Consider the following 13624-nt stretch of genomic DNA (forward strand, 5'->3'; position numbering starts at 1 on the left):
TGAAGGAGCCTCGCCGAGGCTTTCCTGATGATATAAAGGGGTTGTGGCTGCTGTGTATGATGGTTCGTTTTTGGCCAAGATCATTGTTGGACAGCGTCCGTCATCATCAGCTGTCGGGGAATATGTAGCAAATTCAGCCGTTTTGACGACAATGGCAATACGTCAGGCATCTACCCACAAGACAGGCCATTATTCAACATCCCACGAGCCTGGAAACTCTACATATTGGTGAGTTTGATTCACCGCTCCTTATTGCTATAATGATCAAACTCGCCAACTTCAAGTCAAACCAAGCTTTCAAACTCCTCTGGCTGATACAACCGCCTGATACCGGTGAAAACCTTCGCCTCCTCTGTTATATTCAGTGTGTCAGTGGAGGACTTCCAAACATGAACTCTAACAAAGTCCTCAGGGAGCTCAAATCTTGCAGATACCATCTTTACACGTTCTGGCTGTTCATCTTCAGCGATTTGAAAACCATCGTCGTACCAAGTACTATTTTCGGAATCACAAATGGTTGGGCCGCACCAAAATACGGTCTGCACGCTTCCAGTCAGCTTGTACGCCCTCAGAATACCATCGAACTTCTAAGCTTGATTGGCAGAGGCCTGAACGTCTTGGTATGGGTCGTGATAAACTTTATCCCGTTCGCCATCAACAACCAGCGCGGCCAACGGGCAGTCGCTGAGGATCTCCTCAACAAGCCCTGGCGACCCTTTCCAAGTCATCGAATTTCCCACAAATACGCCACACGGATCATGGTAGCGCTGTATATATTCGTACCCTTGTATAGCATGATCTTCAGCGGAGGAAACCGACACTCTGTCTTATTAATAATCCTGGGATTGTGGTACAACAACTGTGGTGGCGCAGACAATGGCCCGATAGTACGAAACGTCACCAATGCGCTGGGCTATACATGTTTTGTATCCGGGGCAATGGAAGTGTTCCTGGGCGGCTCTGCTCTGCCCCTCCATCCTGGGGAGTTGTTGGGACGATGGCATCTTGTCATTACTGCTGTTATCTTCTCAACTGTTCATCTGCAGGATATGTCCGACCAGCCTGGTGATGCACAGCGTGGTCGTCGCACAGCCCCTCTTGTGTGGGGTGATGGTTTTGCTCGGTGGACGATCGCTGTGCCATTGGTCACTTGGGGGATAGCTTGCCCTATGTTTTGGGGTGTTTCTTCGCTCTGGTATTTTCTGAGTGCTGGTTTAGCATGTACAGTGGCTGTGCGCGTTTTAGTTGTGCGTGGAGTGCCTGGGGATCAGAAGACGTTTCGTACGTGGAATTGGTGGATTGCAGTAGTATATATGTTGCCGCTTTTCTCGGAGCTAGACTCGACAGAAGGGATTGATTGAATCCTGAAAGCTTTGCAGCTCACTAGAATTTGTTCAGTGGACCGAGTTCATACGCTTGGATAGTTTAGAGAAAAGAAATGCCGTAGGAGGTATGACACTGGGGTGCTGCTGTTGTAACAAGGCCTCTGCTTGCGCCCACGGGCCCGGTATTTCCCATGAGCTCCAACTCAGCGCAGATATGCAACGAATATTAGAAAAAGTAGTAGAAAAGTAATCTTCGTCTGTAATAACTGTGATTTGTGCTCTAGTTAGCGTCAATCGAAGGATCACACGGCCGCCCGTGGACTTGGCTGACTGTTTAAAGTCTCCGCAAACCTGAGGCTAGCCATGTATGTGGGAATAGGTAAAAAGAAATTATAAGCAGGTCACAAAGAGTGTACCAAAGTCGGGTCATGCGCGAAGTGCAAATGTCGCGGAGAATTCATGAAAGTTTAAGGGGCGGGAGTCAAAGTGTCGGTGGGTACTATCAACACTGCTGGTCTCCCAGGCAGCTCTTCCACGTAAAGAGGATAATGTTCCAACCTCTGCTCCGGTGGGGCCAACACGCACACCTTGTTGCCTTGAAATTCAAGTGTGCATCCCCTGATAGCCCAAATGCATCTAATCGAAGCTAAACTAACTCGTATTCAGAAGTAAATAATAAGCTCGGACACTCGGTCTTTGACGGCTTTACTTTTAGTCAGTGAACATCTTAACCCCGATAATCTCCGTCCGTCCATAATGACGTTTGGCTGAATCATTCATATTTAAGAAGCTATTTACGCCCCAGTTAAACTATGTTTCAGTTCAAATATTCATCATGGGCTTTCTATACTCACAATTTTTTGTTACTCCCCAATATCCCACACAGTCCTTTGTGGATCAGACAGTGCTGATTACCGGGGCCAATGTCGGCTTAGGGTTAGAAGCTGCACGCCATGTCACGCGACTGGGCGCCTCTCGAGTGATCCTCGGCGTTCGCAATGTGAAAGCTGGCGAAACTGCGAAGGAGGACATTGAGAAGTCCACAGGCCGCTCAGGCGTGTGTGAAGTGTGGGAGGTAGACCTATCCTCATACGCATCCGTCATCGCATTCAGCGAGCGTATCGCGAAGATCCCCAGCCTGGATGTAGCCATCCTCAATGCCGCCATTGCAACAGGAGAGTTCTCAACATCCGAAGGCTATGAGCGAAGTATCACTGTGAATGTGATCAGCACCCTCCTTCTCGGTCTCCTCCTCCTCCCAACACTAAAGTCGACCCGAAAACTGATCCCATCACGCACGCCGCACCTCACATTCGTCGTGAGCGAAGTCCACGGCTGGGTCAGCTTCCCCGAATGGAAAGAAGATCAACCGATGAAAACAATCAGCGACCCAACAAAGGCGAACATGCGCGAGCGCTACCCATTGTCGAAGTTACTCGAGGTGTTGCTCGTGCAGGAACTAGCAGGCCGGGTTCGCGGGTCAGAGGTCATCATCAACATGGTCAACCCTGGTCTCTGCCACTCACAGCTCGGAAGGGAGGGAGGATGGAGCTTCATGCTGATGAAGTTGGTCATGGCTCGGTCCACTGAGGTTGGCTCGCGGACCCTTGTAGCCGGGGCTGCAGCTGGACTCGAAAGCCACGGCGCATATATGACGGATGGACATGTGGAGAATACGGCTCTTTCGCCATTTGTGCGCAGTGATGAAGGGCGCCAAGCGCGTGAGAAGTTGTGGAGTGAGTTGTCGTCGATCTTGGAGGGTGTTCGTCCTGGTATTATGCAGAACGTGTAATCGCTTAATATCATTGAATTTCGACTCATGTAATATTATTTAGTATTTAATGAAATGGGATGTTATTTATGGAAAGCAACGAGTACTTTCGCACCTGGTTGGGCACATCTCTGTCTGACATCTGCAAGGTTGACCGTTTAGAGTCAGCAGTTGACACAAAACGTCGATCAGCTACGTACCCGAATCCCCGGGTCTATCAAGTTGTTTCTTTTTGAGATGGCCCTAAGTTCTTGACGGGCGTTCTCATTCGTAGATCAACGACATTGTCCCGGCGGCAATTGCCCGCTTTACTAGCTCAGCCAGCCCATTTGCAAATGCAACCGTCCATCACAGAGCAAACACTCCGCCAAGCAGATACGAAATAATGATAGGATACATGGTTGCAACGACGCTGTACTACTGGAGAGCTTGTCCAACAGATGGCGGTCGCCTGAATAACGAGGTCTTATTGACTGCTCGCTTTGTTCAACAAAGAGATCGCCGGTGCCAAGAGACGTGTTCACAATGACCGTGAGACTATACAAGACAATCCGCTATACTCAGTTGTGTTCATTTAAGTCTGATTGTCCCAATACTCGACTGGGGTTACTTGTTTAGATCCGTACTTGCTGCTACTCATTTTACTGAATATATTCAACATGACTCCTCCTCTTTTAGAATCAATATCTGATGACTCTCACTCAACTACGACCTTCAAGACTTTGTCTAATGGGACTCCAATGCCAAGTGTTGACCTGACTCTCACTAGTCGTCCTTGGCGACTTTTATACCTCGTTGATGTGCTATATCCACCCTTTTCTGCTCATGCGGAACACCCAGATATTCTCCTCCAGCGAATCCTCCAATTGGCCTGGACCGCAACAATCCGACCATTTGCCTACACGACAACACTTTACATTGGCGAGCAGTACCACAAGGGTCGATGCTATGTTGGCGAGGCAGCTCACGCCTTTTCCGGACAGACCGTCCAAATCTACATAGATTCCCATGATGCCGTTCAAGATCTATTTGCTCAGTCGGTCGAAATGTTGGCATCTTTGAGAAATACAACTGTGGTAGCAAATGGAATATCTGGAATCAATGGAAAGGAGGGTGGCTTCAACCTGACAATTGTCTACGAGAGGCAGCCTTCAAATGAAAGCTGCAAGGACCGCGGTGAAACATGCTATCCTATACCAATTGAATCTCCTCAATCAGACTCAGTTTTATCGGGACTATTTCTTTGCATATGCCACAGTCCAGATGACAAGTTACATGCTCGACTGGACCTGGGCGACACTGACATCGATCTACAACTCGTGACGAGTCTTCTGCATAGCTTTAACCAAGCACTATCATCGATGGAGGGCTCACCAGCGCAGACCATTGGCAGTCTCGAGCTATCCTCATCACAAGACCGGGTCCTGATTGCCGGGTTCACCGGCACACTTGCACCTCCCCAGGATGCCCTTCTACATGATCTCTGTTTCCGACATGTCCAGATAACCCCTGACGCCCAAGCTGTATGTTCCTGGGATGGCAATCTTACATACCGAGAACTCAAAGAGAAGACTTGTCGCCTGGCTCATTGGCTTGTCGGTGAAGGCGTAGGACCAAGTGTCTTCGTCTCTTGTGCCTTCTACAAATCTACATGGGCTGTTGTAGCTCGCCTCGCTGTCCTCATGGCCGGTGGTGCTTATGTCTGTGTGGATGGAAGTGATCCGCCAACATACCTCAACTCCGTTCTGGAACGCACCCGGATCAAGATCATGTTGACCTCCGCCGGGTATAAAGACAGGTTTTTCAGCAGGGTTGAAACAGTGTTCGAAGTGAGCGAGGGTTCACTTTCGACACTCCCAATGGTATATGGACCCCCCGCTTCAGATGTCACGCCAACCGATCCATGTGTTGTTCTATTCACATCAGGCAGCACAGGCAACCCTAAAGCCATCGTACAAGAACATCGCAGCTATGCCTCTGCCCTGACAGATTACCTTCGCGTTATGGATATGGGGCCGCACAGCCGGATGTTCCAATTTGATGCCTACGCCTTTGACATCAGCAATAACGACTTTCTGGCACCGCTCATGGCCGGAGGGTGTTGCTGTGTGCCAACAGTCTCACTTACAATGGATGCCCTCATGAACGATATCAACGAACTGCAAGCCAACATCATGTTCGTAACACCCTCAGTCGCCATCGACATCGACCCAGACCGTGTCCCTACACTGAAGATGATGTGTATCGGCGGCGAGCCGGTCTCAGACGCCGTGTTGTCCAAATGGCTACACCGCGTGCAGGTCGTCAACCAATACGGTATGGGAGAGATCGCATCTCTGTGTGCCTATAACCGCAACCTCCAGATAGGCCGTGGTGCAGTAGTCGGTCGTCCTGCGACCGGCGCAATCTGGATTGTTAGCCCTGATAATCCCGAACAACTGATGCCTGTCGGGGCAGTAGGAGAACTCCTAGTTGAAGGACCACATCTATCGCAAGGGTATTTGGACCATGTCTCCGGAAAGCCCGAGAACTTCCTATCAACAGCACCAGCCTGGATGGCACAGCTTCACCCGGATAGACCTAACCATCGACTCTACCGCTCCGGGGACCTAGGTCGCTGGAACCACGACGAAACCCTTGAACTAATCGGCCGCAAGGACAGCATGCTGAAACTCGATGGGGCACGGGTCGAAGCCGAGCAGGTGGAGTATGTACTCCGCCGCAACCTGATGACAGGCGACGCAGCCATTGTCGATGTCCTCGGTGTGGCTGATGGCCTAGGGGATCCAACACTCGTGGTCTATCTGTACCTTACAAGCAATCCAATGAATCTAGAGAGTGGGTCTGTCGAGGAGATACAATTCCGACCGATTAGTGGCAGGCACGCAGTGCACACTATGACCCGGTCACTCAGTGATGCTGTCAGCGAGAACCTGCCAACCTATTATGTCCCCAGTTTGTATTTCCTGATTGATCGCGTGCCACGCACAAAGTCGAACAAGACGGATCGACGTAAACTACACATGCTGGGACAGGCGTATTACATGGAGCATCGAGAGGAGTTGAGGGATATCACTGCCTGGCCGGATTGGGAATAGGATGTTCTTTGGAGGATACAGATCGACTTAGTGGGGATATGGGTTGATTGTTTAATATATTCGCACTTTAATATTAAGACACGGGCTGAGATTAAGGTAGTTTGCAGTTATGGGGTAAGAATCGGCCTTTAAATTGTTGTTTATTTCGTCGATCGTCATTCTCATGTGTCGAGTTTATCACTGCGAGCCGTTGTGGAGTTGGATATCTGATAACTCGAAGAAATTGTTAACCTGAAACGGGTTTCTTCGCCGACAGCCCCTGTTTCATGGGGGTTCGGGGCATCTTCGGACGTTCTACACTTCTATATCGGAACGGAGGCCAAGTGCGTCTGCCTTCCATTTTGGCTGTTCTCGCGGCGATTAATAACCACAACACAGTCGAGTTTCGCCAACCTTTGCGATCGACGAAACTCGTGCGTGAACTACAGTCGTCCATTGAGAAAACCCCCAGTTAGAGCCGTCTGAAACACCAACGGTGGGTCTATTCAGGAACTGGAAGGCCACCTGACGATCCTTGCGACGGTCAGAGACAACTGACACTTGCAACTCGGAGCTTACTTTTAAAGGCATTGATCAAGGCTCTAGTCTACTCAAGTTCAAACAGGCTAAGCCCACCTACGCGGCTGCTCCCTGTAGACTTCCCAACAGTGCAGCCTACTCCGTACACTTCTAAGATATAAAGCAGCTTTCGCATGTTCGTCATGTCTTCATCAGGGCAATTCTTTCTCTTCCTCCCCTCGTTCATTCATTCCTTTGATTCCATTCCTTAACGTACTGCTGGTCCAGTCGTTCTTTTCTTTTGCATTCCCTTCTGGACAAATCCCAGCAAACAATGTCCCTCCTCAAATCCCTCGTGGCAGCGGTCGCCCTCTTGGGCGCCCACGCCCAAGCCGCCGGTGTGTCAGGCACCGCAATCGGCTTCGCATCAGGCACAACTGGCGGCGGCAGTGCGGTCGCCGCTGCGCCTAGCGATACCACCGAGTTGACCAAGTGGTTGACCGACAGCACCCCGCGTACCATCCTCATCGACAAGGAGTTCAACTACCTCGGCACGGAGGGCAAGTGCACCGACTGCAAGTGCTGTATCCCCGAATCCAACACCTGCGGCAGCGCTGGCCAGAATGCCATCGATAACTCCGACTGGTGTGGCAGCTACCCGACTACCACTTGTACTTACGATAAGGCTGGCATTGAGGGTATCAATGTTGCCTCGAACAAGTCTATTGTCGGTGTTGGCAGTAATGGTGTCATTCGTGGTAAGGGTCTCCGCTTGACCGGTGTTAGCAATGTTATCATTCAGAACATTCACATCACCGAGTTGAACCCTCAGTTCATCTGGGGTGGTGATGCCATTACTCTCGATGGTACCAACAACATCTGGATTGATCACGTCAAGGTCAACCTCGTTGGTCGTCAGATGTTCGTCTCTGGTTATGAGCCTAGTAAGTATACGTATTCCTTCATCCTCTCTGCATAGACCCATACTTACCAAAACCCAGGCGGTGCGGTCACCATCTCCAACTCTGAATTTGACGGCCAGACCAGCTGGTCCTCCTCCTGCGACGGCCACCATTACTGGACAGTGTAAGCAATCACATCCACAAACAAACATCAACACAAACTAACCCACCCCAGCCTCGGATACGGCAAAGACGACCAAGTAACATTCACCGGAAACTACATCCACCACACTTCCGGCCGCTCCCCCAAGCTTGAATTCAACAGCTTCTGGCATGCCTACAACAACTACTGGTTCAACAACACCGGCCACGCCTTCGACATCGGTGAAAGCACCAACGCTCTAATCGAAGGCAACGTCTTCCACCAAGTCAAGACCCCCATGCTAGAGGACAGCTCGCCAGGCGCAACCTTCGCCGTGAGCTCCAGCTCAGCCGCAACCTGCAAATCCAAGCTCGGCCGCGACTGCGCACCAAACTCCCTTGTCCAATCCGGCACCCTTTCCGCTAGCGATGAGTCCGTCCTGAGCGCCATGCCCAAGGGTGAATCCAGCGTCAACGTCCTAGCTGCTAGCCGCGTCCGGTCATCCGTTCTGTCCAATGCTGGTGTTGGTAAGCTCAGCTCGTCGAACTCGAAACGCCAGTTCCGGGGTCAGATTGCCCCTGTGCTTTCCTCTGCTGGTCCTGGTGCTTCGCCTGCCGGTCCTAAGCCTACTTGGAGCTGGAGAACTGTTGGTGTTAAGCCTACTCCTTCCTCCTTCCCTACTGGCTTCCCTACTGGCTTCCCTACTGCTTTCCCTACTGCTTTCCCTACTGAGACTCCTCAGGGTACCCCCTTTGGGGGTAAGGGTAAGGGTGAGGGCTCTTCCGGTGGTTTCCCTTTCGGTTGGTTCTAAATGCACACCACTGAACTAAATCATGGGGTGAGGATTTCAACCTTGGTTATGGACTCGGATTCTATATGTCACTACGTGTACTTCTTTTCACTTCTTGTATAAGCTTGACAGGTTTATGTGAAAACGCTGTCTTGCTAATTTTGTATTTATTCTTGAACTATATGTTGTTGCGGGTAGAAATGTCTGTCTCTTTGAGGCGAATAGCCTGCTCTCCAATCTTTTTCCATCTTCCCATATAGACAGACATCCACCAGTTCAGCACATTCTTAGCTCGTGCCCTGAGGTAGGGCCGAGGCTCCATATCTCGGGCTCTCGGGCTCTCGGGCTCTCGGGGTGTGTCCCCTTGTTCCGACTCGGCTTTTCCGAAGTCCAAATAGAACCTCTTCTGGGGCTCCGTATTTTTGACAGTACGTGAACGCCCCGAGCAGGTATCCATGCACAGCGCGGGTCCTTTTGTTTTCGCCACACACTGACGCTCTCGATTCAATGATGGCCGCATCCAAATGCGCCCCTGATAGCCAAAGGGTGTATGCAACTAACGAATTCGCATCTCGCGAACAAATTCTTAACCCATTCATTCATCCATCATACCCCCAAGCTGAAGCAACAGCAGGGTCCGAAGCAAAGAACGCATCTTTCATATCACCAAAGTGCATCTCATCCCCAAACCCCGGAACCCCAGACAAACCAATAGTAAACCCCGCATCAGGATCAACAGGCAACCAATTAGACGTGAAGCGCGTACTCCCATCTGGCATTTCCAGCGGTGTAAGCGCTTCCTCTTCATCGACTCTGTGTGTGGAGTATTCAGAGTATCGACGTGGAGATGTATGAGCCTGCGTCTGGCACTGACTCTGGGCATGGTCTTGGCCTTGGCCGTGAGTATTCAAATCCACAGCAAAGGTACTAATGTGTAGCCCCTCGTCCCGTTCCCGGTCGCCCTCCTCCCAAGTTGAAGCATGACTGGAGTCAGGCGACAGACAAGGATCCGAACTCGGCGAAGCCGGGAACGGATAGGCCATGGGGTTCGGGGAGGGAGTCATGAAGAGGGCGCGTTCTGTTGCGAGGGTGTCGCGGAGTTGGATCGGGGGATTTTCGGGACTTGCGTTTGGTTGGGCTGTTCGGAGTGGCTGGAGGTGTAGGGGGTTACTAGTTGGGCTTGCAGATGTTAGTCGCCTTTCATTGTTTGTTTTTTCCCTGCTTTTTTTCTTATTGTCCTTCGGTTTGTGCCTCGGTACTCTTTTTTTTTTTTTTTTTTTTTTTTCCTTCCCTTTTTCTATTTCTTGGCTTGTAGGTTGTGAGGAGTTTTATTTACCTTGAGTCCACACTGTGTTGTCTCACTAGACCGGCTTCATACCATAGTTGTGGGTATGGCTGGAACGTATTGGTTTTGGGTGTGTATTGGTTCCAGTTGAACTGTTCAGACCAGGTCGGGTCTAGGTCTTCTTGCATTGCGAACGGGAAGTCGCTGGCGATGAATGGGTGTGGACTTAGATCTTGCGATGCCATTGTTTGCTGATCGAGGAGGTTCTCCATCGGCCAGGTAGGCATATCGAAATGTGTCGCTTCGGTCATTATGTAGGAGTGTGGATTTGCCGGCAGGACTAAAAGCAGGAATGGCTAAGATGTTCAGCGCATGCGATGGGCGCAAGAAGTGTAGAAATGGTTCTTGTCAACAGTGAAGGTATTGCGCGTTGTAGATGTCCAATGCAAAGCTCGAAGAACATGAAATCCAACGAAAACTATTCCCCGCAAAGTCGGGGCCATGGTTTATTTATTCTAGCATAGGATATTTAAAAAAAGGAACAAGCGGAGAAGAAACCTGGAGAACGCGAAGCGAAGAGCTCCTTGCATATCGGCAAAATACCAAAGAGGCAAAAAAACACCGCATGATCTCGATGAAAAGGTTTAGCTTCAAATTTCAACATTTAACCGACACTTTTTCCCCGGATTTTTACAGTGAGGTCTGTGCTGTCGGTCCGAACAGAAGTGAAGAGACCAATCGGTGTATTCCTACGGTCCCCCGCCTTTCGGCTAAATAAGGGCTCGCTTCAATAGAAGAACTTTGTTGTCCGGAGGAATGGGTCCAATACCTTTCATGTTTCACGTGGCGTGGTTAATATAGAAGGAAAACTTAGTTCGTGGGGAGATGTATATATCCTTGCAAGCGTGGCCAAGCGAGCAATTACAACACGCGCCCCTGAGACTTCGACCCGAGACAACGAAATGAACCGAAGGTAAAATAGATTATATACTGATACGAGCAGATATGTACACAATAGCCATGATACATAGAACAAAAAAAGACACCATCCCGGCCCGATCACAAAACGCCGCACCGAAACTAGTAGAGCTATGTATAGACAGAACCGAAAGGGGGTGAAGAAATGCGGAGATCCGGAGGAGAGATGAAATGAGTTCCTGGGGATTGAGGGACCCGCAGGAGCAGCGGTGCGAGTGCCACAGTAGCGGGAAGATCGACAGGAACCAAGACAAGGTCACAGCGGGGGTTACAGTTGCAACGGATTAGAGGGCTAATCCGGTACCCTTGCGTGTCCAGCGGTACAGGGCGAGGACTGCTTTGCGGCGGTGCCGAATCTCACTCGGGTTTACCGGGCGGCCTCGGGCCTGTGCGACTGCGCTGCGCATCACTTGCCGAAAGCTGCGTTGGTATTCTGTGTTTAGGGTTACCACGCAGGATTCTGTGGCTCGGATCATTGTTTCGCAGGCGTTGAGGATGCCTTCGCCGGCTTCTTTTTGGAGGCGCTCGACGATTAGTAGGAGGAGGAAGCTTCCTTGTAGGAGTTGAATGCCGAAGAAATAGGGCATGAAACTGATGTCTGGGTCAAAGCGGAGGATTTGTTGCACCGAGTCGGCGGCTTCTAGCGCGTGGGAAATTGTGGATGCGAAGGCTGGTGATGATGTCCAGAAATCTTTGTCTTCGATCAGTGAGACAGGATCCCACTTGCCGACTAGTAGGATATGGAGAACGTGGACGAGGTAGGACGAGTAGGCGATCACGGTTTGAGTGTGCCAAGAATAGGCCTGAGACATTTGCGCGTCGACTGGCTGGTCTGACAATGAAGCTTCAGGGTCTGCCGCTGCAAAAGTGGTCAGGCTGGATTTGTAGATTTCCAGCTGGCGTAGAACCTCGGCAACGTGGACATCCCACGCTTCTTTGCCTTGAAGTCGGACACCAAGTGTAGGATGGTTTCGGGCTTGGTTGAGGTCAATCAATTCACCGGTGATCGTCATGAGAGGGAGGAAAAAGCCAAGAATGGAGTGGTCGTGGCAGACAAAGTTTGGGAAGACCCGCCGTTTGTTCTGATCGCCAGACCGGAGGCATTGGGGGCCATCGGGACGAGGACTGTTCGTGTGGATTATTCCAGCCTGCCACGCATTTTCATCGAGTGGAAGCAGTAGGTCCTCGCTTTCAGCATCGAGGAGGGCAAGTGGGCGATTGTAGCACAACGCGAGATGGCGATCCATAATATATAGCAACCACCATGTCCTGCGCCGCTCTTCACGATGCTCTTCCGTGATAGGACTACTGTGGGGATCATGACTTTGATCGCATACGCAATTCAAGCTCGGTCGCGAGGGATTTGAGTGGAAGGCCATGCCACCCGGTGAGCCAGGCCACCCTCCCAGCGGGTAGCCAAAAGACGGACTTGAACCGTCAGTCAGACAGTCAACATTAGACCGGACTTCCATCTCCTGGTTCAATTTAAGTTCTCGGGCTAATGTAAAGGCCGCATGCCACCTAGTCTCGAATTAGCAACATGAACAGGGATTGAGGACCAGGTACATACCATCTCATACTTGCAGCTTTTTGCTCGCTGGATGAAATAATAGAGGCAACGTGAATGTAGGTAATGACATCGTCCAGAGAACCAGCAGGACCAACCAGTCCTTTATCATCACCGACTCCTTCGAATGGGTGGTAAGCTGCGGCAGCTGAAAAGTCCTGGGGAGCATTGACATTCTCCGGAGGGGACGCCTCCTGATCCTTGAAAGCAACGTGAATCAAAGGTCGAAGCAATCGAATAATCAATGCACACAAGAATTGACATATCTTCCGACGTTGTAAAGGCGATATAGACAATGAGAAAGCCCGGTCATCCACAGCAGCAACCCAGAGCATACTAGCCAATAGCGCAGGGCTACTAGGCCTGGGACGGTCTGCGCTAAGAAAAGATGCCTTCCGAAGCACGAAGCAGTGAATATGATGGCACACAGGGTGCATATGAGTTGAGAAAGCGCTAGTAAAATAGAGCTCGAGCAAATCGCAAACAAGTCGACGCGGCAGATTCGACTCGAGATAAGGCATAAGAGGTTCCAACACAGGATACTTCAACGGCGGCCGCGAAGATGACGGCTGACTGTGCGCCGAGTGATTCCCACCCGACACAGAGGGTATAGGCGGCGGTCGCTGGCTCACTCGATGGCCAGCCAAATCAACCGGATTCCAAATATCCATAAGCCGAGGCAAAGGCGGTTCCCCAGCACCCGCAGCTGCACCCCCTAAGACATCATAGGAATCAGGAGAAAGATGCGCCGCAGAGAGCCATTCCTCCGTCACATTCGCAGCAGGCGCCGGCCGCTGCGGTCGTGCTCCGTCAACTACAGAGCGACGCCCTTCAACGCTGGGAGCAGACATCCCGCTAATCTCGTTTGTGGCCGGCGAGCGCTGTTGAAAGGTCGAGGTAGGCGAACTATTATCCAATGGCGACATAGCTTGTTCCGACATTGGGTGGTCACCATTTCCATTCAACTGCTTCGCTTCCGTGCGACTGCGACCCGCCTCGCTCGCCCCGGTCCCGTTATTCATAGTCATGTTTGCCTTGGATCGAGCGATGCGACCTCGTTTGCGTCGCTCGCGTGTAAATTCACAATGGATGTCACTGCGGAGACAGCGCGAGCAGGGAAAGGCTCGGTCGCATCGTACTCGGCGGGTGTGGCAAGAGTCGCAGGCCACTCTGTTCCGGCGCCATCGTCGCTTGCCGTTCGAGAGTTCGACCGAGGCGGGGGCCGTGGACGGCTGATCCCCTTGGGAATCCATTTCAGGACGTCATTG

The 13624-nt window shown here is 51.1% G+C and overlaps 6 protein-coding genes across 6 annotated transcripts; 4 read left to right on the forward strand and 2 right to left on the reverse strand.

Annotated features, from left to right (window-relative positions):
- Positions 1–260: 260 nt before the first annotated feature.
- On the forward strand, positions 261–1361 carry N7446_003682 (UbiA family prenyltransferase; the record flags this gene model as incomplete). Its single annotated transcript, XM_058512431.1, has 1 exon — positions 261–1361. One exon carries the CDS (start codon positions 261–263, stop codon positions 1359–1361), a length of 1101 nt encoding a protein of 366 aa, XP_058373760.1.
- Positions 1362–2160: 799 nt separating this feature from the next.
- On the forward strand, positions 2161–3117 carry N7446_003683 (putative short-chain dehydrogenase/reductase family protein; the record flags this gene model as incomplete). The annotated part of the gene is made up of 1 exon (XM_058512432.1): positions 2161–3117. The coding sequence occupies one exon, from the start codon at positions 2161–2163 to the stop codon at positions 3115–3117; it is 957 nt and encodes a 318-aa protein (XP_058373761.1).
- Positions 3118–3755: 638 nt separating this feature from the next.
- N7446_003684 (non-ribosomal peptide synthetase) lies at positions 3756–6194 on the forward strand (the record flags this gene model as incomplete). Its single annotated transcript, XM_058512433.1, has 1 exon — positions 3756–6194. The coding sequence occupies one exon, from the start codon at positions 3756–3758 to the stop codon at positions 6192–6194; it is 2439 nt and encodes an 812-aa protein (XP_058373762.1).
- An 832-nt stretch (positions 6195–7026) lies between these two features.
- N7446_003685 (uncharacterized protein) lies at positions 7027–8547 on the forward strand (the record flags this gene model as incomplete). The annotated part of the gene is made up of 3 exons (XM_058512434.1): positions 7027–7636; positions 7694–7778; positions 7830–8547. The coding sequence occupies 3 exons, from the start codon at positions 7027–7029 to the stop codon at positions 8545–8547; spliced, it is 1413 nt and encodes a 470-aa protein (XP_058373763.1).
- A 578-nt stretch (positions 8548–9125) lies between these two features.
- N7446_003686 (uncharacterized protein) lies at positions 9126–10122 on the reverse strand (the record flags this gene model as incomplete). The annotated part of the gene is made up of 2 exons (XM_058512435.1): positions 9126–9705; positions 9863–10122. The coding sequence occupies 2 exons, from the start codon at positions 10120–10122 to the stop codon at positions 9126–9128; spliced, it is 840 nt and encodes a 279-aa protein (XP_058373764.1).
- A 951-nt stretch (positions 10123–11073) lies between these two features.
- On the reverse strand, positions 11074–13609 carry N7446_003687 (uncharacterized protein; the record flags this gene model as incomplete). Its single annotated transcript, XM_058512436.1, has 2 exons — positions 11074–12310; positions 12360–13609. 2 exons carry the CDS (start codon positions 13607–13609, stop codon positions 11074–11076), a joined length of 2487 nt encoding a protein of 828 aa, XP_058373765.1.
- Between the last annotated feature and the right edge of the window lie 15 nt (positions 13610–13624).

Source organism: Penicillium canescens, assembly GCF_028828765.1.
Source record: "Penicillium canescens strain IBT 15451 chromosome Unknown utg000003l_segment0_segment0, whole genome shotgun sequence".
Taxonomy (NCBI): Eukaryota; Fungi; Ascomycota; class Eurotiomycetes; order Eurotiales; family Aspergillaceae; genus Penicillium; species Penicillium canescens.